General features: G+C 47.3%; 5 protein-coding genes across 6 annotated transcripts; 2 read left to right on the forward strand and 3 right to left on the reverse strand.

Moving 5' to 3' along the window:
- Positions 1-735: 735 nt before the first annotated feature.
- Positions 736-3,492, reverse strand: spcs2 (signal peptidase complex subunit 2). The gene is made up of 5 exons (XM_074678743.1): positions 3,388-3,492; positions 2,719-2,802; positions 2,480-2,640; positions 2,220-2,354; positions 736-2,025 (listed from the first exon to the last, which is right to left on the reverse strand). Exons 1-5 carry the CDS (start codon positions 3,427-3,429, stop codon positions 1,839-1,841), a joined length of 609 nt encoding a protein of 202 aa, XP_074534844.1. The 5' UTR covers positions 3,430-3,492; the 3' UTR covers positions 736-1,838.
- Positions 3,493-5,174: 1,682 nt separating this feature from the next.
- Positions 5,175-10,501, reverse strand: rnf169 (ring finger protein 169). The gene is made up of 6 exons (XM_074679203.1): positions 10,124-10,501; positions 9,259-9,329; positions 9,090-9,176; positions 8,903-9,003; positions 7,601-7,691; positions 5,175-7,414 (listed from the first exon to the last, which is right to left on the reverse strand). The coding sequence occupies exons 1-6, from the start codon at positions 10,428-10,430 to the stop codon at positions 6,293-6,295; spliced, it is 1,779 nt and encodes a 592-aa protein (XP_074535304.1). The 5' UTR covers positions 10,431-10,501; the 3' UTR covers positions 5,175-6,292.
- On the forward strand, positions 10,301-14,060 carry lipt2 (lipoyl(octanoyl) transferase 2). 2 transcript variants are annotated; one of them, XM_074679204.1, is made up of 5 exons: positions 10,301-10,438; positions 10,976-11,094; positions 12,572-12,880; positions 12,954-13,080; positions 13,257-14,059. In XM_074679204.1, the coding sequence occupies exons 3-5, from the start codon at positions 12,572-12,574 to the stop codon at positions 13,514-13,516; spliced, it is 696 nt and encodes a 231-aa protein (XP_074535305.1). In that variant the 5' UTR covers positions 10,301-10,438; positions 10,976-11,094; the 3' UTR covers positions 13,517-14,059. The 2 variants fall into 2 exon arrangements, with proteins under 2 accessions (XP_074535305.1, XP_074535306.1); XM_074679205.1 differs by lacking the exons at positions 10,301-10,438; positions 10,976-11,094 and adding an exon at positions 11,106-11,238 and having other exon boundaries at positions 13,257-14,060.
- A 130-nt stretch (positions 14,061-14,190) lies between these two features.
- Positions 14,191-21,317, forward strand: pgm2l1 (phosphoglucomutase 2-like 1). Its single transcript, XM_074679202.1, has 14 exons — positions 14,191-14,661; positions 16,523-16,690; positions 16,833-16,939; positions 17,130-17,214; positions 17,295-17,378; positions 17,499-17,695; positions 18,097-18,286; positions 18,366-18,463; positions 18,581-18,761; positions 18,848-18,941; positions 19,262-19,391; positions 19,559-19,748; positions 19,834-19,967; positions 20,078-21,317. Exons 1-14 carry the CDS (start codon positions 14,551-14,553, stop codon positions 20,178-20,180), a joined length of 1,872 nt encoding a protein of 623 aa, XP_074535303.1. The 5' UTR covers positions 14,191-14,550; the 3' UTR covers positions 20,181-21,317.
- A 1,231-nt stretch (positions 21,318-22,548) lies between these two features.
- On the reverse strand, positions 22,549-23,493 carry LOC141798228 (olfactory receptor 6N1-like). The gene has a single exon (XM_074680062.1). It carries the CDS (start codon positions 23,491-23,493, stop codon positions 22,549-22,551), a length of 945 nt encoding a protein of 314 aa, XP_074536163.1.
- Positions 23,494-25,768: the final 2,275 nt, after the last annotated feature.

Below are 25,768 nucleotides of genomic sequence, written 5' to 3' on the forward strand. Positions count from 1 at the left end.
CATGAACTGCACAGAGCAGCGTCACAGCACCACCTGCTGGCTGAGCCGTGTCACTGCAGCTGCTCTCTGATTGGCTGAGAATCACTGAGGAACAGACGCTGAAAGTTTCTCAGAAGTTTCTCAGTCACTGATCTAAACACTTTTTTTTCTCCCATATAGATGCTACAAACAGAAGATATATTTAATATTTATTTGACCCTTTTCGATTTACTCACAACACACGAGCTTTACCACTATTACGTGTTACTCTATTTGTTTTAAAAATGAAGTTACTTTGTTTATATTTAGCTGAGGCGTCATGTTATTAATCATCATAGTAATTGCTTTCTTTTTTTAAATTTCACTCTGTTAACATCCCTATTTTCCATCAAATTCTCCATTCTGCCCACACTTTTTTACTTTTTCTTTGAATTTCCTGTAATTAAATACTTTAAGTTTTCCATTTACTCAACTTTTTCCATCGCTTCTTTCCAGTTAGCTCCAGCAGTTACAGGTTGAAGCACAGAAACTCATTATTCTAATTTAGGTATTTATCATCAGTATTCATTGTTCCATCAGGTAACCTGCATAAAGGAATTAACCTATTGTTTATTATTGAGTCAAGTTTATCTTACTGGAACACCTTCATTAATAACCTCGAATAGAAAAAGAACTTAATTGAAAGAACTTTTCAATTAATTCACAGATTTTCTGCATCATATTTCTTGATAAAGATTTATAATAATAATAAAAATAAAAAAGAGTCTCTGTAACAACATCCATCTTTAATATCTGCACACAGGTCACACAGGAAACAGAAAATCAACTTTCAAAATAAAGCCTGCTCCACATTCAGACACTTTCTGCTGTAAGGCATCAACATGGCCGACACTGTTAGCATCAGGAGTGCTACATGCTAACAAACAGGTGAGAACTGGAAGGAACACCAGTGATAGGAGGAAGGTTTGATCCAGTCTGGACTGAAATCATCTTCAGGAACGTTTCGAAACGTGTTTCCTTTAAGCGTCACCGTCATCTTCACTTCGACCAATCAGAACAAAGAACAAAGACAACCTCAGGGTAGAGAGTGAAGAGGTTTAAACCAATCAGAAGACGGAGTTCGAGCTGCTTCCAGACCTCTGGGTCTGGATCCAGTAGAGAAAGAGAGTCGGCGTCCTCTTGAAGAGAAAAATGTGTGAGGCAGCGGAACGCTTCAGGAACTTTTGGAGAAGCAGGAAGAACAGAAACAGGAAACAAACAGAAACAAGGAACAAACAGAGAGAAGAAACAGAGGGATACAGAGTCCTCGGAGGAAATCAGACACACTGGGTTTAACCGTTATCTGAGGTCATCTCTGAAACACAGCTCTGGTTTCTCTTTCTCTGAATCTGACGACTGAAGGCGCTCAAACACAAAAAGACCTGCAGTTCACAGAGTGTCCACCAGAGGGAGTCAGTCCCCATTAGAAACAGAGAGCTCCATGTAAACAGCTGTAAGGATGAATTTATCTGCAGCTCACCTGTTCACAGCAGATTGAGGGTTAAGGGAGGGGGGGGTTGGGGGAGCTTCTTTGTTTAACTTCCTGTTTTAACTCTGGCCCCGCCCTCTCCAAAGATGTAAGGGGAGGAGACACTGCAGAGACACGTGGTTAAACTCACTGCTCATATACACTCTGTGACTTAGGAAAGGCGACAAGGAGTCAAGAAAGGAGACGAGGACTTAAAGATGTAAAGTGAGAACTGAGCAGACTCCGCCCACTGATGGAGACCACGCCCTGCAGCCCAAAGATTCTCCTGATGAAAGTGAAACCAAAGAGCTGTGTGACACTGATGACCTTTGTGAGTGTGTGTGTGTGTGTATTATTTGGTCTTTTTGTCTGTGGACAGTGCGTCATGGAGTTTTGAGACACTCTTCTCAAACTGGTCCATCACCAGCGTCCCATTCTCATCGAAAAACGCAGACACTGACTTGGTGAACTCGGCCTCCCTCCAGGTCTTGGTCTTTCCATCAGAGAAGGAGACTCTGAGTGTGTATTGGTCATCAAACCTGAGAAATACACACACACACACACACGCAGCATGTTACATTCACATTGACGGTGGACGGATTACAGAGTCTGAGTCTGTCAAAAAGCTGATGGTGTGTGTGTGTGTGCACCCCTCCCCATGTTTCTTAAACCAGGACTAGGTTTAAGTTCTACTTCTGGGACACCAAAGTGCATTCTGGGTAAAGGTTCAGACCTTTTAAGGGAGGAGGAGAGCTGCCAGACATGATCCGGATCCATTCCAGATGGGTCCTTCTGCAGGGCTACCAGGAAGATGTTTTTCTCTTTGTAGGACGTGTAGAGGGTCAGGATCCCCATCATGATGAAGTACGTGATGGAGACCAGAGTCAGGGAACACACACCAGAACCAGAACCACTCAAACAGACCACACAGACATAGACAGAGACAGACCAGATCAGACCCTGCTGGTCCAGTACAGGCCCTCTAAAGGATATGAGATGACACAGCAAGCCAGGACCGGTCTGGACTCAGGGAAGGGGTGCAGGTAGTCCCAGACCAGAGCCAGCATGGCGAACAGACAGGACACGGTGCAGATCATCAGCCGGCCGTCCACCAGGCAGAAGTTCTCCACGTAACCAAACTTCTCCAGCAGCACCTGCAGGGGGCGCAGTGACACAGTTAGACCTCATCAGACCTGGACACAGAATCAGGGGACTCCTCAGATCCAGATTACCTTCTTAGCAGCATCATCCAGGGAGTTCTTCACAGCTGCGCCGTCCCACTTATCGATCTTCACCGGCTTCTCATCGATCCTCCACTGAGAGATAGAGACCAAAGGGTCAGATCTCAATCATTCACTCACACTTCCTGTCTCTCTTTAGCTGTCTTTTCAAAATAAAAGAGGAAATGAACAGAAATAACTACAGGTCTCTTTGAGGGGAGGGGGCTCCTCCTCTGATCCATCACTTGAAGGAGGACTCAGGAGACCTTCAGCTGCAGGTCTCTAACGCTTAGACTGATAAACACGTCATGAAGAGAACTGTTGCTAAGGGGGACCCTAAGTCCACCTGCTCTGGGTCTAAGACTTTGACTCAGGAACCACAGACTGGTCTCACACGGGACTCATAGTCATGACTGGGTCAGTGACACGGACTAACTGATGAAGAAGAGTGATGAAGAACAGACTCACCATCAGCTGTTTCAACTCTGAACACTTAAAGTCTGACTGTGTTAGCCTAGCATGCTAACAGCTGCGCTCTGTTAGTGGTTTCCGGCTCACGGAGAGCTGCAGTCTACGCAGCCGCAGTGTGAGCTCGGCAGCAGAGTGAAGCAGTCCCCTGAGCCGGTCTTAGATCTGTCACATATTCAGGGTTTGAGGTCTCAGAGAGACTCTGCAGCTCACCTTCTCCAGCAGCCCGCTCTTCCCGTTCCTCGCAGCAGCCATCTTCTCTAACAAACACCACGCTGTGACCTGGACGCTTCTGATTGGCTGAGGGGAACGTTCGAACCAATAGCCACGTGTGACAACGCGAGAACGTGCGCGCGCCTGAGAAACAGAGGGAGCGTTGACGCGCTTCTGACGGGAGTGAGACATAACATAAAACCACCAGGTGGATAAAAGACTGTGGAGTAAAATGTGAAAAACTGAAACCTGATTAAGTGTTAGTGTCCTGTTTCAATAAAAACGGTCTCATTAGATTTTTTTTGAGCCGTACTCACCTGACAGGTCCAGAAATGTCTGTTTTTATGATTTGAAAGACGAAAGTGACGCCTCAAATGCGTCTGCTGATGCGGTTAGAAAACGTAAACATAAAATGAAATAAACCTGAATATTTTTGTACCGTCAGCAGGGGCGTATTTAGTCGTTTGGGGGCCCAAGGCAAACCCAGTCAATGGGGCCCTCCATGTCCTTGTAACTCATCTTCCTCAGAGCTAGACTGGCCTTCCCTGGGTCCACTGGCTCTTTCCCAGAATCAAGGCATGAGACAGTGCTGATCTTGTACATGGTAACTTAACGCAACTAAATGCATTTCCTCAAGTTCTGTACTTTAGTTTGATTTTGAAAAAAGTGAATACATAATTTAGTCCACTTTGTCCTGGATTTGAAATCTTTTATGGTCAATTGACGACTTATTTGTCCCACAGTGGGAAATTTACAGAGTAACAGTAACAAACAAGAAAGTATGAAGTGAAAAACATTACAATAGGTAAATATTGAAAAATTAATTTAGTAAAAAAAATATGTAAATATCAAGCACAACATAAAACTGGAAAAAAATCTCCTGAAAGAGGTGATATTTACAGTTACCATACTTTTTGGTACTATTATTTTAAAGTTAATGTATTTTTATTTGACCCCCTGTCCAGTGAGTTATGTTTCCAAAAAGAGATTTTGTACAATAATGTTTATCACCAACTGAAAAAGTTTGATTTTGAGAAAATGATCCTGTTTCCTGGGCTAGATAAAGTCCTTAAAATCCTAAAAGTCTGATATGTTTATCTCAGATCTCAGAGCAACATTGTTTTTATTTCCGGCTGGGTTGAAAATAAGAAAAAAATGGGAAAAAAGCGTATTTTACCACTTTCTTCCTGAATCAAATGTTCAGATGTGTTGTAACATGGAATAGCTCATTGAATAAGAAGGGAGGGGGAGGACCCAAAACCATCATTACAGATTAAGCCTTTTGATGCATTTTGAAGCATGTGAAGTAAGATTTAGAAAAACGAAACGCTTTCAATTGAAGAGAACTTCATAAATCAGTTTTTAAGAGATGCTTTGGGGGCCCCAGGCAACTGCCTGTGTTTGCCTAATTGTAGCTCCGCCCCTGCCCGTCAGGTGAATGTGGCTCAGGTAAAGTTCACTAAAGTAACCCCCCAGTTTCCCATGAGTCTCTGCTCTGAGACCCCAGCAGTCCTGACAGAAAGTTATTGTTTTGAATGTTTAATTGTTACAGCTCAGCTTCTCTTACTTGTACCTATACTCTGGTAAACTGCCACTTCTCTGAGTGTGTGAACGTGTGTGTGTGTGTGTGTGAAGAACAGGAAAGAGACAGGAGGCGTGAGGAGTTGTCTCAGGTTCTCTTGTTGTCAGCAGCCACAGAGTCCTCTCATATAAAAACATGAAACACACACAGCATTTGGCACTCAGCACCCCCCCCCCCCCCCCCCCCCCCCCCCCCCCCATCCTCCTGACCCTGACACACACACGCACACATGCGCGCGCACACACTCTCACACACGCCCTCTCTACTTCAGCTGACTGTAGAAAATGTGCATATCAGTGTCATGGAGAGTAAAAAGCCCTTCAGAGTGTCAGAACTTAGAACAAACAGGATCCAGCTCCAGGTACAGGTGATCACCTGAGCCCCGTCATGGTCACTCACACCACGTTCATCTCTCGCTGTCCTCACCATCACTGGAACTCAAGAGCCAGTTTACCACCAAGACAAGACCGGATCCTCTGGACCCTGAACAGTTCATGTTTATGACCCGACCCAGTTTTAACTCTTTCATAATCGGACTAAAACCAGATTTGGAGGACCAGAGTCTCAGAGAGGGGAAGGATCCAAGCTGTTTGAGTCCAGATTTCATCAGATCCAGCACTCTCAGGGCTCTGACACACACACACACACACACACACACACACACACACACACACACACACACACACACACAGGATGGTCTAACATGAACCTGTCTCAAGAGCCTCTGAGACTACATTACCCATAAACCTCTGCAGCTGTAGAGCAGACTGCACAATGAGTGTCAATACATCTGAGACTCCGTCAAACTGGAAGACTGGGCCGAGTCCAAACACAGGGACAGTTCTCTGACTGTATGTAGCAGGACTTTAACTCTGGCCCCCTGTGCCCCCCCAGTGGCCCCCAGAGGCCCCCCTGTTCTCCATGTGGGAGGTCTATCACTGGTCAGCGTCTCCAGGTGTTTCCTGTGAGGATTCAGAGAGCTGTCTCACCTCTCCATCATCAGAGTCAAACAAACCAGTCTGAGACACACAGGGGACCTGAAGGGGGACAGTTCAGTCCTCAGAAACACTCTGAGTCCTGCCTGGTTCATCCCGAAGGATCCCTCAGCTCCACAGACCTGGTCTGAGCTCCAGGTCTGAGCTCCAGGTCAGATTTGGTGAATTGCTGGTGAAGACGTCAGAGTGGAAGTAGGAACTGTTCCTCGGCGGCGTCTGATTAAAGCAGGAAGTGTAGAAACATTCAGACTGTTGGTCCGACCCCCCACCCACCCTCTCGTCTCTTTGCATATATGAACTCCTCCCTACGTCCCGTCACAGCTCATTTCTAGTGCTTCTTGTTGATTCGTCGAGATCTCCTCAGGCCACGCCTCTTGCGGTTCTGATTGGACATCCAGGACCGCAGGAAGTAAGAGTCTGGGCTCCTCCTGCAGCCGCTGGCGGTCTCTCGGTCGAACTGCCTCTGCAGCTTCAGAGCCAGCGCTCGGTCTTGGCGCTCCTGCTGGATCTGACGGACATACTGCTCGTCCTCCTGCCCGACGGACCGGGTCCTCTTCAAGTCTGGATCCCGCTCTGAGTCTAAGTGTTTGGTCTTCTGCTCCCTCTTCTTGCCCCTCCTTGAGGTAGACTGGTTGTGGAGGCTGCTGTCAGACTCCCTCCTGGGACTCTGCGAGTCCTTTGGCACTAACTTACAGGACTGGAAACCAGAGTTTTTAGTGTAGGGTGAGAAGGACTGTCTGCGGCTGAAAAACGCTCCTCCACCAGACTCAGGAGCGCCACCCGTGCTCTCAAAGTCTGAACTTCCTCTGAAAGTTGCTTCGCTGTTGTAGCGGATGGCGGGGACTCGGATCTTCACGGGTTTCTGTGGGGGGTCTGAGTCTGCGGGGTCAAACAGCAGCCTCCTCTTGTTGACGCTCGTCACTGCGTCTCCGTCCCGTCCTGCTGGGGACCTGCGTGTCTTTACGGCGCCCCGTTGGTCGTCCTCCCCTCCTGTGGTCTTGCCGGAGATCTCGTTGATCGGGCTCGTCACCGTGGCCTTGGAGTTCACCTTCAGGCTCTGGCGGTCCAGTTCAATCTGCCTCCACTTCTGCAGGACGGCGGGGCTCGCCTCGTAGCTGGTGGCCTTCTGCAGGCCCCGGGTCAGGTTCCTTGGCGTGGACTTGACGATGGTGGGCTCCATCAGACGGCCGTCCGGCAGGCGTTTGGGCGGCGTGCACGGCGAACAGACGATGGGTTTGAAGTGGTTGAGCTCCTCAGAGATGCTGTCGTTGCTCTCGGGGCTGATGGAGCGCTCGGGCCTCGGAGGAGGCGGGACCAGAGGAGTCGAGGTGGACGTAATGACGGCTCGCCAGGGGAGGCGGCGGTCAGGGGCGGTGATGGGGGCGGAGACAGAGCGACTGTTCTCAGAGGAGAGTAGGATCCCTGCCGTGAAGCTGTGACTGATCCCAACCTGACAGAGAGGAGAGAAACGTTAGAGACAAGAGGAGAGACAAAAAACACGTCTGAAGTTTTCAGACACACGATGTCCTGAGACACACGAAAGGAAAACAGACAGATCGATCAACGCCTGGATCGTTTGGAAGAAGTAATCAACCTGTCAGGTTTCTGGTTGCCCCCCCCCCCGTGTAACACTCACTCTGTCCATCAGAGCCGGCTGCATGACCACCTTCAGCTTCCCTCCTCGCTCTTCCACCGACTCCGTGCAGCTCTGGCTCCTCTGAGAACCACTGAAGAAGAAGAAGAAGAAGAAGAGGTCAGAGGTCACACAGCTTTGTGATGTAATGTGAATGAAATGAACTTATACTAATGATAATATAAACAACCAAAGACTGTGTATGAAACATAGTCTAAAAACACTTCAACAAAAGTTAAAAAAGAAAAAAAATTATCAATAAAACTTTAGAAGAAACGTCTTCGAAAACTCTGAACAGTGCAGTTTCCTCAGTTTGGAGCGTTCGGAACAACTCTGACCTGGACGAAACGCTGGCCTTTAATACAGTTTTTCATTCAAGTGCAGTTTTTGACTGATAGTTTTATAATTATTTTTTTGTTTGTTTTAGGATATTTGAAAGTTATTGATACATCAATTACAATAGTAAAAAGTTTAATTGCATTTGAAAGGGAATGTTGCATTATTATGATATAGGCCCCACATTGTTGGCTATGGCTGCCTTTTGCAGTGGTTCTGTCTCCTTTGCCTGTTTCTTTAAGCTCAATTGTTGGTCATGGACAACAAACTTTTAGTGGCATCAGCGATATTTTTAGTATTTTTTCTCCTGTGTTTGTCTGGAGGTCCTACATGTAACCATGGCTGCATCGTTTACATGTAAACTCAGCTGTGAGCAGCCTGTAGCACGTCAATGCTAACTGGTGCTAGGCCAGATGTTTCCCCACAAGGTGAGGAGAAGGAGGTTAGGACGACGTGCTGGTTCTCAGGTGTGAGCTAAGAAGTGACGACATGGACCTGTCCTTCCATCCATCGTTATTGGGAATGTAAGATCTATCTCCAATAAGATGGACGAGCTAGCTGTGCTAACCCAGCAACAGAGGGAATACCAGAGGGCAGAGTAGCATCATGCTATTCACAGACATGGCTAACAGAGCTAACAGCAGACACCAACGCCACATTGGAAGAGCTTCACCTGCTGTGAGCAGACAGGATCCAGAAGATTAGCCTGCTAAAAATGCTAACTGGAGATATGCTCCCGTTAGGTTTTGTGGAACAACGTCTTCGAGAGTGGAGAAGACGCACGTAAAGACTTTAATTACAGTCCAGGAGGTGCGTGTCTAACAGACCTTTATTTGGTTTTTGTTCATTAGATATTTTGAGTATTCAAATTCATGTAAATTCACATCCCTAGTGGCTGGTTTGAGAAAGACCGTCTCTGTGCCCCTTGTTTCTCTGTCAGATGTGGTGGTGATGATGATGAGGACTCACCTGGTGAAGGCTGCAGAGTTTTTGGTTTTCCTGATGAAGGCGGAGATGTTCCTGATCCTCCTGCTGATCGGTTCCTCGTTCTCCGAGTCCGACAGAACCCCCTGAAAACCAGAGACAGGTAAAGAAAGGTGTGAGTCTCCTCTTGGTTTGCCTCCAGGTGGGTCAAAGACGAGGGGCTCAGACTCACAGGCTCGTCGTGGTGTCGGACCGGTTCGTCCTTACAGCTCAGAGTGTTCCTCCTCTTCGCCTCCTCTCTGTCGTCACACGCCAGCAGCTGAAACCAGCAGAGGAACATAAGAGATCACACGCTGCGTTCACTGACTGCTCGGACCAATCTGTCACAGACCTACACTCACCTTGTGTTTCCCGCCGGGTGCTGATAATACTTCAGGACATTTAGGGATGAAGGCAGGAGACACGAAGAACTCTGAGGAGACAGGACACCTCACAGAGTCAGATGGAACAAAGCCCCAATAAATCCAGAACCACAATGCTTCAGACCCCAGTAAATTCATCAAACCACAGGTGAGTAAACACAGAACAGGTCAAAGGTCACGTGAGTGTATCAGTGAGCCACGCTCTGACACACTCACAGATAAGACAGCAACAACAAAAACCACATCAGACCCTTTAACCTATAGTAAACAAAGACAGAGTGACACACTGACCTCTCACTGAATCCTTCAGAATAAAAGACAGAGCTCAGAGCTAAGGATGAAAACAGGTGAGAGAAACCACGTGACCAGCTGGACTCACTCATAAACACAGCGAGGAACAGACTTCAGCTCCTCCTACAGCTGATCAAGTCCGGACAAGTCCTCCATCAGCAGACCAGACTACATGACTCCATGACTACACTACATACAGCACACCTTTCTTTTCTGAGTGTGAGTACAGTGATATAAACACCAGGTGAGAGATGTCAGGTGTGTACCTGTCAGTCTCATTGATCTGACTGCAGATCAGTTTCAGCTGAGACAAACTGTCTCTGAGTGATCCTTCTGCTGTGTGGTGATCTGGCTCCTGTCTGACTCCGGATCAGTGTTTACCTGTCAGAGCTGCACCTCCCCGGGCCTCCTGCTGACGCTGAAGTTAGAATGAAGTGAACTCTGAACCTCCGGCTGACTCTGATTTCTGGCGGCTGTTAGTGAAAACAAATGGCCGGCGGCGGAGCTCGAACAGCGGGAACAGAGCGAAGGTGTCCCCGGTACACACACTGACCTTTCCTGCTGTCGCAGTCCCTCCTGCCCGGCCTGCTGCTGCTCCTCTCGGGGTCGCTCCTCCTCCGGAGCCGCTCTCCGCTGCCGGAGTGTCTGTGGGCCAGGCAGAGCGGACAGGCCGGGTGTCCGCAGGGCGGGCTGCCGCCGGGCTGTCCCTCCACACACGCCGAGCACGTCTTCTTCCCCTCATTCTCTGACGGGCTAGACCTGGACCCGCAGCCAGCACCGAGGCCTGACCCAGACCGGCACCTGCCGGTGGCGGCTCTGGCTAAGGCGCCAGGCCGTTCGGCGGACCCTGCGGTCGCCATCTTCCCTGGTGAGTGTTCTCTCTCCGGGCTGCTCTCAAAACAAACCCCGCCCTGCTCCCGCTAAACAAACCCCGCCTTGAAACACTCAGCAGTCCTGCTGCCCGCGAGGGGCGGGGCTATATCACGGTCTCTGCCCACATCAAAAACGTCAGCTATGTCTACTTCACTAATAGTGGGAATTTTCCCATTCTGTCTATTTATAGTGAGATACAGTGCGTGTGGTTTCCCGATTAATGGTAATTTCTACACGACAGACACTTTATAAACCCTAACGGCTAATACTGACATGCTATGAAGGATTAACACTCAAATGTCCGTTCACTGTCGCTGTCCATGAGTTTGTAATTCAAAAGACAGATTCTCATGAACGCATCATGCTCACCAAAGGAAATAAACCACAACCAAAACATGAATGAAATACATGAATTATCGTAAAATTCAAGTGGAATAAAGAATACAAATGAAGTATATTGATGTAAGTTATGAAAATGAATAAAAACCACTGGTATTCAGTGTTTTAAGATGTTTCGTTTTTCGGTCAGCAGAGGGCAGAAGAGGCTCTCATGAGCTCACGACCATCGAAGAAGAAGAGGTAAAAAACAACAATGGCGGCGCCCTGTCAGAGCAGCAGATAAGGGAGGATCTCTGACACCTGAAAACTAAGGTGAGGTCTGCCACACTGGATGGATTTCATCTGTTTTAGTTAGACCCAAACTCGAACCAGTCACAGAGTCCTGGTCTAAAGGTCAAAGAGTCTCTGCAGAGATAAGGATTCATCCTCAAACCCTGATGAAGTCTCACAACTGAGGCAAGTACAGCACATTTCAGCAACCAGGCTGTCAAGGAGCTTCACACAGACATTACAGTTAATCACTGGAGAGGTCAGCAAAAGACAACATTAAAACACAAACAAAAAATCAATAACAAGAAAACGTTTAGTTTGTTAAAAATAATAATAAATGAAATGAACTTGTTAAAAAAAGAAGTTCAATCTATCTTAAAACAGATTTCGAAATATAAGCCTCAAAGTCACTGTGCAAAGTTGTGCAATAAGCTTGCTTGGCTTCCCAATCAGATTGATATACAGCAAGTCAAAGTTTCTGTGACAACACCACATCAGACATCTGTGTTTTTCTCTGCTGTGAAAGATTTCTGTGATAAATTTTATACCAATGATGGGAACTGAATAGGGATGGGTACCGAGTTAGGTACTTTTACAGGTACTGACCGAATTCTGTCAAAAGTACTAAGCACCGGTTCACATAAAATCAAAAGGTACCATATTTAGGTACCTAAATGCATCCTTGTGACTGTGAGGGAGTGGAAGAGTAGGAGATTTTCCTACTGGACATGAACACAGCATTGCAAGGTTATATATTGCAGAATGAACTTGTTAAATTAATTTAAAAAAAAAAAGTTTTTTATTCTTAATAAATTGATATTTTTTTTTACCATTATAACACAGAAAGTACCGAAAATTGGTACCGTTGAATACCGGTACCGATTGACAGGTACGGGGTATAGGTACCATATCATTTCAAATGTGAAAGGTACGCATCCCTAACATTGAAGCCTAACAGTCAAACAGAAAAAGGACAGAGAAGCAGAGGAAACCAGGAGAATTTGTTTGAGCACAATTTAAAGGCAAAAACACAAGCTACAGGCCAAAACATGGGCCAAAGGCTAAAACACGAGCTAAAGGATAAAACATGCAGTGGTACATGTTACAGACACGTTATACATTTACAATAAAGCCAGCTGCTAAACTACGGTACAAAGTGACAAAGTTTGCTTGTTGTCATGTTTCAAACAGTAGCTCTACCTAGCTGTTGATAAATACCTTACCTTGTGACGTGTATCTGGTAAAAAGTTGTCTTGAACAAAGAAAAGCAGAGGTCAAAAGACCTTATCTCCATTCTTGTTCAAAACAAACACACCTGTCAGCATCACTTAGATAAAAATCAATTATCAGAATGGTCTGAACATGGCCCCAGCTCAAATAATCAGATTATAATCCATAGAAAGGGTAAATTAAAACCTTCCTGAAGGGGAACATGTGATTTGGACTTTGTTATGTGTATAACCCAGCTTGAAGTTAATGTTGTCTGGTTTTAGTCCTGGTCTCCTGGTCTTTGTTGCAGATGCAGGCCAGCAGGCCTGTGGTGGAGGTGGTCCGTCTGGGCCTGGTCTCCTACCAGGAAGCTCTGCAGCTGCAGCAAGTCTACGTGAACCGGCACCGGTCAGGTCCAGCTCATGCTCTGCTGCTCTGTCAGCACCACCCGGTCTACACCACCGGGATCCGACACAAACCGTACCCGGCCCCCCTCCTGGACGGCCTCCGGCAGCTTGGGGCAGACGTCCACCGCACCAACCGAGGAGGACTCATCACCTTCCATGGGCCGGGTCAGCTGGTCTGCTACCCAGTCCTCAACCTGAGCAGCTTTAAGAAGGTCTGCAGACCCTGTCCTGAGTTTCCTGTCTCCTGTGAGTGTAAAGGTGTTAACTTCTGATCTGCTCTCTCAGAGCGTCCGCTGGTACGTCTGTGAGCTGGAGAAAACCATCATCTCTGTCTGCAGCCGCTTTGGCATCACAGCGTCCACCTCTCCTCACACCGGGGTCTGGGTCGGAGACAACAAGATCTGTGCCATGGGTACGCCATCCTCTTCCTCTCTAAACGTCCTCCTCACAGAGTTTTCATGGTCAATCTGAGGACTTGGGGTTCTGTTTCTCAGGTTTCTATAACTGTTTCTGAATTTCTAACTGTGTCACTGGAAGTTCAGGCGATCTGATCTCTGATTGGATTTTGTTCTTTCTCGGTGCTGACAGGAATCCACTGCGGTCGATACATCACATCTCACGGCTTGGCTCTGAACTGTAACACGGACATGTCGTGGTTCAGCCACATCGTGCCGTGCGGGATTGAGGGTAAAGGAGTAACATCGCTGAGCGCTGAGCTGCGGCGGGATGTCAGCGTAGAGGAAACCATCCCTCACCTGCTGGACGCCTTCAGGGACCAGTTCAAATGTGACCTGACGGACGAACAAACACCTAATCCTGATCCAAACAGGAGGGGATCGTCAGCGTAGAAACTGAACTCCTTTTTTTATCACATGGTGGAGAAGTGCAACTCGGTCTGAAGGAGTCTCGTGGGTTATGTTGTTCACTGAAAGTTATTTAATTTCTTTAAATCCACTGATTTCTTTAATCTGAGCCTTAAATCCTCCTAAAGCTCTGGCGAGGAGGTTAATCAAGAACTCTAAGTTATTATTCAGGGTTCAGAATCAGTGCCAGTTTCACTGTTAAACCCAAATTAGAATAATAAATATCCATTAATTTAACTGTTAACCCACCAGGTTATAATCTGTGAAGGTTAGGAGACTTTGAAGGCAACAAGTGATGCATGGCTCTAAATCTAATGCCTCTGTAAACCACTATACCTCATTTTACAGGTTTGATTTTACTTTTCATCAATTAAAACATTTAAACATGGTTTCTACTGTGGCTGTTAATTTCACTGTTAGCACACACTAAACAGGAAGTGATTTATTTTCTAACTTGGTAGTTTAGAAGTTATGAGGAACACGAGCTTGACCAATCAAAAGCAAAGCCAAGCCTACATGACTGTTACCCTGTCAGGTAAAAAAAAAGAATAAATAAATAAATTCGTCTTAAGGCAGAGGATGTGGTTTTATTGTGAAAAGACGCCGGAAGTCAGGCTCCTTGTTTCTGTGTTTTTTGACATTATTTTTATGAACTTTGGTGACTTCTGTTTGTTTTTTGTGCCACTTTAAAAACTAATATCTAAGAGTAATGTTTATGTTTGCATCAAGTTAGCTGAATGCTATCGGCTGCCATAGCTCAGAATAGAGTTAGCCCGCAGTTAGCATTAGCGTGTGTGTGAGGTTAGAGGCTGTCACGCAGAGCGGGAGCTCGGAGCTGACACGCAGACACGCAGAGTGGGAGCTTTGGGCTCAGATGAAATGAGTGTCAGGTTTAAGAGCTGGTGAAGCTAACAGGAGCTAACAGCTAGCCTGCAGCAGCCGGCTCTGGTTTCTAATCTAAACCGCAGACTAATGTCTCTGTCTGAGGGTACCGGGTGTTAGCTGCTCGGTCTGCCAGCATGGGAGACGATAACGGTATTAACGGAGACCTCAACGCCAACTCCAGGTACCAGGGCACCGGAGACCCGCAGCTGGACAAGCTGGTACACCAGTGGCTGACCTGGGACCGGGTGGGTATCGATCCAAGCCATGGAGGGCAGTTCAGAGAACCATGAGCTGTTCGTGCCCGGCACACCAAACGCCTTTCTGTAAATCTGCGATTTAAAACTGCATTGCACTTCGACAGAGCAGTGTTGTACTGCTGACTTAAAATCCCATGTTAGGTTGATGAGAATGATACAGAGGTGAAATCGGCTCAGACGGTACTCGTTATTGTTGCTCTTACTGTGAGGAATGACAAACTTTGACTTTCCTCGACGGCAGTTTCCGCTCGTGGGGGGCGTGTAGGAATAACTGACGCAGCAGGCACCAAACACTCCAAATATTAAAAAAGGAACCACCTAGGCCTTCAGTCTGTGTGCCGAATTTAAGCTCGACCAAACTATACCAGGCACAATCAAAAGCTCCGCGTTTAATTTCATATAATCAGTTAAAATCCCAGAATATCAAAAGTGGTCAGTTTTGGGATGGAGTTCTGAATGTGTGGGCTGGTTCCAGCGGCTCACCGGCGTTAGAACGTGCTTGTTGCCCGCAGTGCGGACCTGCAGGCCGGCAGGAGCTGAGACCCGTGGCCGTGTGGGTGGTGGACGTTAGTTTGAGGGGTGATTTTACAGATCAGCGTGACTCAGCTTTTTGTAGTAAGGAACCAAAAACAACACTCAATGTGCCTCCTGTATTGTGAACTAATAATGAATTCAGCTTAAAACCACAGCCTGTATTATCATAAATAATGATTCTGATTATAGACAGGGTCCAGATAGTGAGGCAGAGCACCTGCTGCCATCATTCAGTAAACAATGGCTCCTTTAAAGGGGCTGTGAGGATTTGTAAGTGATCTTGAAAAAATTCTCTCTTCTAGATATATGCCTGATTGTACACTTTAAAAGAAGATTATTAGCACCTATTCCTAAATAATATTTCACAGCTTCCCGATCAGGTCGAGCATGACCAGACTGAGTATAGGCACGTCAAAGTCTCTATAGTAACACCACACCAGCTCACAAGTATAATTGTGAAAAGATAAATCAGTGTTTTTCTCTGCTGAAAAATATTTCTGTGATTCATTTTGTAGTGATGGTGGACACTAGAGCCGAACTGTCAGACAGAAAAAAGGACAGAAGAGCAGAAAGATAAACCAAAGCTCAATGTAACTGTTGATAAATATCTAACCTTTTCCGGTTGTATCTGGTAAAAAGTTGTTTCAAACATAAAGTAGAGTTAAAAAAAACATGATCTCCATTCATTTCCAAAACAAACACACACCTTGTTAAGAGTGTTGTCTTCATGACAGTGTGGGTGAGACTCCAGACCACAAGGTGTCACTGCAGTCCAGTTAAGACAGATCCTGGTGCCTCCATCTCTATCACTTACACATACTTCATCAGTCTTCTCTACCTTTCTATTGTTTTTGAGTGTCCAGCAGGGGGCGTCTGAGTGTGTGTCAGGAGCTCTTACAGGTTGTCAGTGGGCTGGTTTAAACCCATCAGGACTTGACGTTCACTCTGAGGCTCTGTATCTGAATACATGCAGTGTGTGTGACTGACGTGAAGATGATGCCTTTACATGTGTGTGTCAGTGCTGGTGGGCAGTCATCACACACACACGCACACACACCCACACACACACAAACAGCTGTGTAGTTTTTAAAGGTCATGGTTGACTTGAATACATCTGACCTCCTGTGTAAATGTCAACAGCCTGAAAAAGATTCACACACACACACACACACACACACACACGCACACACACATTGATACAGTACATGTTTTTAATCCTAATCCCACTCAGCAGTTGACCCAGAGTTGATCTGGACTGAAAACTTGAACCAGGTTTTCTGAGTCAAACCGGCTGATTTCTCTCCTCTGTGTGCAGAATGGGAGGACTCGGGCTCAGGTCGAGTCCCTGGTGGCGGCGGGCCGTCTGGACGACTTGAGGAAGAGACTCTGCAGCAGGATGAGCTTCGGCACGGCGGGACTCCGGGCGCCAATGGGAGCCGGATTCAACCGGATCAACGACCTTACCATCATCCAGTCCACACAGGTCAGACCAGTTCAGATAAGAGTGTGTGTTCCCCGTTCATAACACACATCAGTCAGCAGATCCTTTTCTCACTGAGACCATGTAAAGCTCCCCTTAAAGCTCCCCTTTTACTCAGACAAAGTGTTTCTCTGTGTGTCTGTAGGGTTTGTACTCGTACCTGTCCAGGTGTTTTGCTGACGTCAGCAGCAGAGGAGTGGTTGTTGGGTTTGACACCAGAGGACAGGAGGAGAGCGGCTGCAGCAGCGCGCGGTGAGGGACACCTTCAAGAAGGACCAGTCATTTTGCCTCCAAAAAGTGCCTGTTGCTGTTGGCCTCTTGGTTTAGGCGTGCGCCCCATGTACAGGAGCTGTAGTCCAAATATTAACTCTTTCCAGAAACATGACAAACTCTGAGTGTCTTCTTGTCTTTATCAGTTTTCACCAGTCTCTCTGTGTTTCAGGTTGGCCAAGCTGACAGCAGCTGTGATGCTCAGCAAAGACGTTCCTGTTCATCTCTTCTCCACGTTTGTCCCCACGCCGTACGTGGTGAGGACACGCCCTCTCATGAGCTGAGACCTCCCCTACAGGGAATTAAGATATTAATGAGTATTACAATCTTTTTTCAGCCGTACGCCGTGAAGAAGCTGGGCGCCGTGGCCGGAGTGATGATCACGGCTTCTCACAACCCCAAAGAGGACAACGGGTACAAGGTGAGGACACCTGTCTCTGTCTGAAGCCTGGAAGAGCAGTGAGGAGGATATTTTTGCAGTATTCAATTCTTCCACCAGGGGGCAGAGGCCTCAGATCTGGATTTGTGTTGCCCCCTGCAGGTGTACTGGTGTAACGGCGCTCAGATCTCTTCCCCTCACGATAAAGAGATCCTGAGGAGTATAGAGGATCAGCTGGAGCCATGGAGCGCCTCCTGCTGGAATGAGGAGCTAGTGGAGAGCAGTTCCATGAGAACTGACCCCCTTACCCAGATCAACAGCTGCTACATGGACGAACTCACCTCCCTCTGCTTCCACAGGTGAGAAGGTACCTGGTCTGAGTCCTTGACCCCTGCAGCTGGTTCAGAGACCACATCAACCAGTCCTCTGGTTGATGGAGTCAGTCTAAGGACTGTAAGCGTCTCCCATTAGTCTTGAGACCTTACACCTTCTTGGCTGCTCCCTAGGTCTAAGTCCACCAATCCCAAGACTTAGACTTTTGCAGTCAATCCCTGGTCCTCTGACCCATTGTACTAATCCTAATCTTTGCAGCTTCTGCAACTACTGCAGAGACCTCTACAGGTAGACCCTAACTAGACTTCCCTGCAAATAGTCCCTCAGCCTCCTCAGTTGGTCTTGAGACCTTGGACCTGTACAGGCAGTTTTTCGTGTTTTGTATGTGTTTGGGAATTCTCTTAGAGACCATGTTTCTGTCTCTCAGGGATCTGAACAGAAGTTGTCCGCTGAAGTTTGTCCACTCGTCGTTCCACGGCGTTGGACACGTCTTCGTCCAGCAAGCCTTCCTCACCTTTGGCTTCCCGCCTCCGATCCCCGTCCCAGAGCAGAAGGATCCGGACCCTGACTTCTCCACTGTCCGCTGCCCCAACCCTGAAGAGGGGGAGTCAGTGCTGGTAGGACACTGGTCCCAGTTCTCCCAGAGCTCGCTGAGGTCCAGGTTTTATAACGCAGGGCTGTTTGTGTGCTCCGCAGGAACTTTCTCTCCTCCTGGCAGAGAGGGAAAACGCTCGGGTCGTTCTGGCGACAGATCCTGACGCTGACCGCTTGGCTGTGGCTGAGAAACCAGACGGGTACGTGATGTTTGCTCAAAGGCACTGAGGTCCTACAAAGACCAGGCAGCAGAGTTCATCTGCAGCTGATGTAGACTCAGTTCTTTGTGGTACTGAGGTCTGTTGTGTTGGTCTCAGGTGTGGGTGGAAGGTCTTCACAGGGAACGAGCTGGCGGCTCTGTTGGGTTGGTGGATGTTCTTCAATTGGAAGGAGGCTCATCTGGATCCGGCAGACTCTCAGAGGGTCTACATGTTGGCCACCACGGTGTCCTCCAAGATCCTGCAGGCCTTCGCTCGCATTGAAGGGTTCCACTTTGAGGTCGGACAGTCTTAAATATCTAGAGATGGCAGAAAAAAGAAATGATGATGATGATGATGATGATGGTCTGTGTCTCTGCTCTTCAGGAAACCCTCCCTGGGTTTAAATGGATCGGGAACAGGATACATGAACTGTCCAAAACAGGAAACACTGTCCTGTTTGCCTTTGAGGAGTCGATCGGTGAGTAAAGGTTTTGTTTCCAGACCCTGACCTGGGTCGGCTGATGGTCTCAGAGGGTCGTTAAACCCTCAGTGGAGTCTGAAAGGTTTAACACAGAGAACACATCATCAGTTCCTCCTCATCTACAAATCTGACCAAACGGGAAACTCACCCCTAAACCTTCTACCTCCTTAAATACATCACTTTCATTAAGGCTCTGCTGTCCACCCTGAGAGGACCGAGTCCTCGTCCCATCTTCACCCCAGTCTGATTTTTGAGTCTGACTCCCGGTGAATGCTGCAGATTAAGCAGGTTCTGAATGTGGGTCTCTGGGTCTGCAGGCTTCCTGTGCGGAGGTTTGGTCCCTGAGAAAGACGGCGTGAGCGCAGCAGTGGTCGTGGCGGAAATGGCGTCGTACCTCCACACCAAGAACTTGAGTCTAAGCCAGCAGCTCGCCAACATCTACCAGACGTAAGCGCTGCTATTGGCTGACATGTCTGTGGGTCTGTGGGTAAAGGTCTGTGGGTAAAGGTCTACCCTCATGGTGGTCCTGTTCTGGTGGTTGGTCAGAAACTCCTCCTTCTTCTTCTTTGGTGCTTCACTCTGTCTCTCAGCTGTTTGTGACTTCCTGTCTGCAGGTACGGTCACCACCTGTCCAAAACCTCCTACGTGATCTGTAACGACCCCCCCACCATACAGAGCATCTTTGGTCGGATACGAAACTTTGACGGTAAAGGTTCGTACCCCAAGACGTGCGGCGGTGTCCAGATCGTCCACGTCAGAGACGTAACCACGGGATACGACAGCAGCCAGCCCGACCTGAGATCAGTAAGACGCTGCCCCCTTTCTCTTTAGACACCCCAAACTGCAAACACTTAAAACTACAGTCTGTCACTTCCTGTTTCCTGTGGAGGTACTTCCTGTGACCAGGAGCAGTCACATGATCACCTTCACGCTGCAGAATGGTGTCGTGGCGACGCTGAGGACGAGCGGCACCGAGCCCAAGATCAAATTCTACACGGAGTACTGCGCTGAACCAGGGGGCAGGTCAGCTGACTGATGACATCACACATACAAAGACGCTCTTAGTTAATATGATATCCATGATGACATCATCTGTGTGTGTGTGTGTGTGTGTGTGTGTGTGTGTGCTGCAGTGATGTGTCCCGTCTGGAGGACGAGCTGAGGAAGGTCACGGCGGCTCTGCTCGATGACTTCCTGGAGCCTGAGAAAAACCACCTGATTCGCCGCTGCGTGTAGCTCCACCTCCAGCGTAACCTAGCCCTTCCTGTGAGCCCACAGCTGTTTCCTGTTGATGACATCACATCCTGTCTTGCTTTTAGAGGAGGAGGAAGTCCTCTTAGACGCAGCTGCTGCCTCGTCTGTTCAGAGTCTACACGTTAAAAACACGCCTGAACTGTGTCCTCCATCCTCACCACCCAGCAGAGAGCATGATGGGAAAGAAGTGCGGGCTGAGACTGAGCATGTGCAGGAACCTTAAAAGTATTTTCAGGGAGAAGCAGAAGAAGAGGAAACATTTCAGTGGCTTTAGTCCAAACCTTTATTTATATTATTTACAAAGAAACCTTTTTACGGAAGTTTGTAAACGACAAAACTTAAGTTAGCTGATGCGTGAGTACGGTGGCCTGCTGCAGCCAATATGACCACAACATGTGCTTTGTCATCCCTCTATGGAACAAACCCCTGCGGTTCCTCCTGTAAGGAAAGGGTTCAGAGCAGAGAGAGGTGTAGAGAATAGAGGCATTACTTTATAAGACCAGGGTTTAATGCTACGTTATGGTTGGACTACACACTTCCTGTAGCTTTTTCAGAAGAGTCACATGGTGTTATGACACGTCTGTCAGCTGACTCACACAGCTGGTTTGGTCATCAAAAAACAACAAACTCAGGTGAGACTGAGAAAGATCTGGAGCAGGCTCACGTGCAGACCCCAGACTGTATGAAACATGGACGTGGTCTCTGTGACGTCACCCAAAAGTCTATTTTTTTTGCAGCCTGCCCCTAGTGGAAATTTAAGGAACTGCATGTGTGTTTGCACTTCTGTGTGCCTTCCTTCACAGCTGGAAACTTGAAAGAGAAAAGAGAAAATTTGAACTCAGACCTCCACATAAGAGAAACCCAGAGCAAGGTCTGGGAAAAAGGCCGAGGTCGTCAGATACTAGAGCTGGACTGGATAGTGGACCAGGGAAAAAGCCTAGTTCAGAAAACAGCTTGGGTCTGAGCCTCTTATTCCTCTATCAGCACACACTGCACAGCAAAAAACTGAATCTAATCCAGTGTTTTTGTCTTATAATATGTAAAAAAATGACTTTTTAGAATTAGTATGCGCCAAATTCACCTGATTAGTCCAGAAAAATGTCTTATTTCAAGATATTAGGAGACAAAAATGAGGTCTGAATGGCTTGTAACACAAAAAAATCAGCCAGTGGAGAATTTTTTTTTTTTTTTTTACCCCATTGGTTGATATTTTTACTTGCTACAAGCAATTCAGACCTCATTTTTGTCCCTTAATATCTTGAAATAAGACATTTTTCTGGACTTTTCAGTTAAATGTGGCTCATATCAAGTCTTAGAAAACATTTTTTTTATTAAAAATAAAACAAAAACACTTGCTTAGATTTCATTTTTCGTAGTGTGTACCTAATGTTTAGAAGAAATTAAGATCAGGAGTTTATCCAGTCAGAGATCAGCTGACTGACAGGTGTACAAAAACAAACGTGTAACATCACAGAGACTACGTCTGTATATCATATGTCTCTCAGTTTCTCCTGAGTTTGTTTTCTTTTTTTCTGTGTCCAACATCAAACCGTCTCACTGTGGACTGGTTTGGTGCAGTAAAGGCCAGCAGAGGGCGTAGTGCTCCTGCTTTAAGTAGGTGACTCCTCTGAGGAGACTACAGGGAGAGTTATTTTTCACTCTTTAAAGGAACAGAAACTGATTCTGTAGCTCATCAGCACCACCGTGTGGTCAAAGTGATGAACAAATATTCCTCTGAGCTGCTCAGCTCAACTTCTATCCCCTGAAACATCAATCTCTAAATTTCAGAGTGCAGACGTCTTATTTCAGAGACAAACTTCAAGCACATGAGTCAAACTGTAAAACCAAAGAAGGAGAGCGTGGAAAACAGTCCAATGTCTCAGATTTATTTGATGTACTTTAAAGAAAGCGTATTTCATCAACCAAAGGTTATTTAAAGGAATTCAGAATCAGCAGCTTCAGCTTTACTTTCAGCTTCTACAGCTCGAGGTTTTTTTGTTCCATAAAAAAAGCAGAATGTCCCTTTAACCGAACAGTCACTCCTCTCCTTTTTTGTGTTTAAAGCTGAAACTTCAGGAGCATTTATTTTTTTACTGTTAAAAGTTATTTATGAGGCGTTCAGGGGACACTGCAGAGTGTGAAAAGTGTGTTTTTGTTGTTTGAGAGGAGAGCAGAGTGAATGTGGAGAACGATCCTTTGACAATCCATCAATAAAACCTGTGAAATGTGCTTTCGTGTGTGGGGATTCACTCAGCATCTTTTCTGCTGTGAGCAGGGAGCAGATTAAAGACGGAGGCCCCTCTGGTGGAGCCCCCCTCTCCAGATTGTGTTAAATTGTCATTCTGGTTTTTCAGGGCTGTGGTTTTAGAGACTCTGGTTTGAAACTGAGGTTTTGCAGGATCCTGGAGCGGATCTGGTGCAGGTTGATGCCGTAGATGATGGGGTTAATGAGCGGCGGGACCACCAGGAACTCTGCAGCCAGCATGTTGTGCAGCGTCTGCAGCGAGCCGCCGACTTCACCTCTGTAGCGCGAGTACATGATGTCAAACACCAGAGAGCTGGTGAAGACGAGCAGCGTGATGAGGTGCGGCAGACATGTCTGTATGAACTTCTTGCGGTTGGACTGAAGCCGCAGCGCAGCACGCACCAGGTGCGTGTAGGACACCAGGATGAGCACGGTCTGCGAGACGTGCAGCACCGTGAGCACAAAGCCGTAGATGTTGTTGACGGTGGTGTCGTGGCACGAGAGCTTCACCACCTCCCAGTTGGTGCAGAAGAGCCTGGGGATGTGGCGTCCGCAGAGCGGCAGGCGCGCAGTCATTGTGATGCCCACAGAGATCTCCAACAGCGAGAGGCTCCAGGTGAGCAGCAGGAGCTGCGCCACTCGCCGTGTGGTCATCAGCGTGTGGTACTGCAGCGGCTGACAGATGGCCAGGTAGCGGTCGTACGCCATGGCGGTGAGACTGGTGAACTCAACAAACACGTAACTGTAAATGGAAAAGATCTGAGTCAGACAGCCGACGTACGTGATGACGTGAGCGTCGGCCAGGAGGTCGTGGAGAAGCTTCGGGTAGAAGGTGGAGGCACCCCAGATCCCGTTAATGCAAAGGTTACACAGGAAGATGTAGATGGGCTCATGGAGCGACTTCTCCAAGCAGACGACCACGACGAGGGTCAGGTTCACAAAGATGGTGAAGAGATACGACAGCAAGGCGAAGGAGAAGTAGATCTGACGGTTTGTCAGAGAGTCGTTCAGACCCTGAAGGACAAAGACCAGCTCAGACTGGTTCTCCATCTTTAGACCTCAGAGGAGCAGACTGGGAGGGGACGGGAAGAGGAGGATGCAGAAACAGAGCAGACAGGATGCAGGCAGGATGCAGACAGGATGCAGACAGGATGCAGACGCAGAGCAGACAGGATGCAGATACAGAGCAGACAGGATGCAGACAGTATGCAGATAGGACGCAGAAGCAGACAGGATGCAGATAGGACGCAGAAGCAGACAGGATGCAGACAGGATGCAGACAGGATGCAGACAGGATGCAGACAGGATGCAGATAGGATGCAGACAGGACGCAGACAGGATGCAGACAGGATGCAGACAGGATGCAGATAGGACGCAGACAGGATGCAGGTAGGATGCAGATAGGATGCAGATAGGACGCAGACAGGACGCAGACAGGATGCAGAAGCAGAGCAGACAGGACACACTCAGGATGCTTTTGTCTCTGATCAGACGCAGGGCTGCCAGAGAAACACTTCATGAGATCACTGACGATCAGCTGTCAAACACAACACAATGATTCCTCCTCCTCACTCTTATCTCTGTCTCAGAGAGACGCTCAGACTCTGAATTTTCACAATTGAACCCTTCAGCAGACTGGTTAGTGAGGATAGTGATAAAATCAAACCTAACAATGAAGAAGAGGACCCTCAGCTCCCCTCAGCACAGACACAATGTTACACATGCCAACACATGTTGACATATGTTCAAACATGTTGTAATGAGATTCATACCTGTTGGCAGTAAAATGAGCTGTTTCTGAGCTCTGTTTCAGACTTATCACAGCCTGAGACAAACACATGAAACCCCCAGAGACAGCCTGTCGTGCTCAGCTGTAGGAAACATGGATCATGAGACAGAGACATGCATCACACCTGCAGCATTTTAGAGTCAGAGTCAGATAATCAGCAAAACACAACAGGAGACGTGTGAAACCAGGGGTGCAGAGAACAGAGCAGACTGATGAGTGGGTGCATGTGGCTTCGGCTCAGGGACCGACCCTGCAGCCTGGACCTGAGTCTCAGCCTGAGTGTGGACTGCAGATTAAAGAACGATCAAACAGAGAAACATGAACAATCAGTCAGAGCATCACAAACACCAGGACAGAGACGGCCGTGGAACAGGAGCCGCCTGCAGCTCAGACTGCACACACTCTTATACACACAGCCTCACACAGCGCCATGACGACACGCCCCCCAACGACCACGGACTGTCAGTCAGAGGCCGTCAGTCCTCCTCCTCCGTCTGTCTCCATCAGGATGAAGGAAAACAAACAGATCCAACACAGATCACTCTGTGATTCAGAGGCTGAAGGATCAGGACTTCAGTTTGATCCAGGATTCTTGACCCCTGTGCCGTCCTCCAAACATCCAAACAGATCTTAGTCCGGATAAATAAAAACTGTCCAGAGCCTTCACCTCACAGTGTCCTTAAAGTCACAGCAGCACCAGAGCCCAAAGAGGTCTGAGGATGCTCAGGGGGCACAGGAACCAGTTTAAAGAGAGACTGGAGAGGATCCAAGGGGTTGATGACATGATAATGGTTTTAGGATAAAACGCAACAGTATTGTTGTGTTTCATCCTAAAACCATTGTTGTGTAAACTGACCCTTAGGGCTCTCATTTACACGGAAACAGCGTTTTAGCGGACCTACAAACATCCAAACTTTTAAAAACGGCCTCCAGAGTGTAGTTTTTCTGAAACTGCAGCCACGTTGAGGTGTAAACAGCGAGCCAGTGTTTAAAGAGGAAACGCTGATGTTACGCCATACACTGTATATAGAGTGGACAGCGTGGCTCCGCCATTTATCATTGTCAGGTTTCGAAGCCAAAATACCCAGTTACAGGCACAGCCATTGGGAGCAATTGCAGCCAGAGTCTGCTTAGTAGAGATGATGAGGGATTCTGGGAGAATCTGAGTGGAGCTGGGTGACAAAAATAATAATGTTTTTTCTTTTGAGAGTCTAATCACTTCTTGACTCTATCTACTGACATATTTTACAATCCCTGAAAAAAATACACGAGAACGTTAGCTGTCAGTCATCGTTAAACGTGACGTAAAGCCTCCTTTTTAACCTCGTATAACTAATGAAAACAAAACTTTTCAGAAAAAAGAGGACTTGAATACAAGACAGCCAAATAATATCGTCAAATCACCACAACAATCAGACGTGAGAAACATTTCTATGAGGTGTATTAATTTTTTAAAGTTTGACCTCAGCCCATCTGGAATGACTGGGGAGATGGATTGTTTAACCTATACTCCAGCCAGCCACCAGGGGGAGCAGT

This window comes from Halichoeres trimaculatus, unplaced genomic scaffold (genome assembly GCF_033239565.1).
Source record: "Halichoeres trimaculatus isolate MK-OKI-2021-1 unplaced genomic scaffold, fHalTri1.1 fHalTri1_scaffold_9, whole genome shotgun sequence".
Taxonomy (NCBI): domain Eukaryota; kingdom Metazoa; phylum Chordata; class Actinopteri; order Labriformes; family Labridae; genus Halichoeres; species Halichoeres trimaculatus.

What these genes read in the sequence shown, in the direction of transcription:
- LOC141798228 (XM_074680062.1), bottom strand. Translation starts at nt 23,493, where the DNA reads ATGGAGAACCAGTCTGAGCTGGTCTTTGTCCTTCAGGGTCTGAACGAC.
- lipt2 (XM_074679204.1), top strand. Translation starts at nt 12,572, where the DNA reads ATGCAGGCCAGCAGGCCTGTGGTGGAGGTGGTCCGTCTGGGCCTGGTC. An exon ending in ACCTGAGCAGCTTTAAGAAG is followed by an intron (nt 12,881 to 12,953) that starts GTCTGCAGACCC and finishes CTGCTCTCTCAG; the next exon opens with AGCGTCCGCTGGTACGTCTG. An exon ending in CAACAAGATCTGTGCCATGG is followed by an intron (nt 13,081 to 13,256) that starts GTACGCCATCCT and finishes CGGTGCTGACAG; the next exon opens with GAATCCACTGCGGTCGATAC.
- pgm2l1 (XM_074679202.1), top strand. Translation starts at nt 14,551, where the DNA reads ATGGGAGACGATAACGGTATTAACGGAGACCTCAACGCCAACTCCAGG. An exon ending in TTGTCCCCACGCCGTACGTG is followed by an intron (nt 17,215 to 17,294) that starts GTGAGGACACGC and finishes ATCTTTTTTCAG; the next exon opens with CCGTACGCCGTGAAGAAGCT. An exon ending in GCCAGCCCGACCTGAGATCA is followed by an intron (nt 19,749 to 19,833) that starts GTAAGACGCTGC and finishes TTTCCTGTGGAG; the next exon opens with GTACTTCCTGTGACCAGGAG.
- rnf169 (XM_074679203.1), bottom strand. Translation starts at nt 10,430, where the DNA reads ATGGCGACCGCAGGGTCCGCCGAACGGCCTGGCGCCTTAGCCAGAGCC. An exon ending in TCCGACACCACGACGAGCCT is followed by an intron (nt 9,004 to 9,089) that starts GTGAGTCTGAGC and finishes TCTGGTTTTCAG; the next exon opens with GGGGTTCTGTCGGACTCGGA. An exon ending in AACTCTGCAGCCTTCACCAG is followed by an intron (nt 7,692 to 8,902) that starts GTGAGTCCTCAT and finishes CTTCTTCTTCAG; the next exon opens with TGGTTCTCAGAGGAGCCAGA.
- spcs2 (XM_074678743.1), bottom strand. Translation starts at nt 3,429, where the DNA reads ATGGCTGCTGCGAGGAACGGGAAGAGCGGGCTGCTGGAGAAG. An exon ending in CTGGCTTGCTGTGTCATCTC is followed by an intron (nt 2,355 to 2,479) that starts ATATCCTTTAGA and finishes GGTCTCCATCAC; the next exon opens with GTACTTCATCATGATGGGGA. An exon ending in CTCTCCTCCTCCCTTAAAAG is followed by an intron (nt 2,026 to 2,219) that starts GTCTGAACCTTT and finishes TGTATTTCTCAG; the next exon opens with GTTTGATGACCAATACACAC.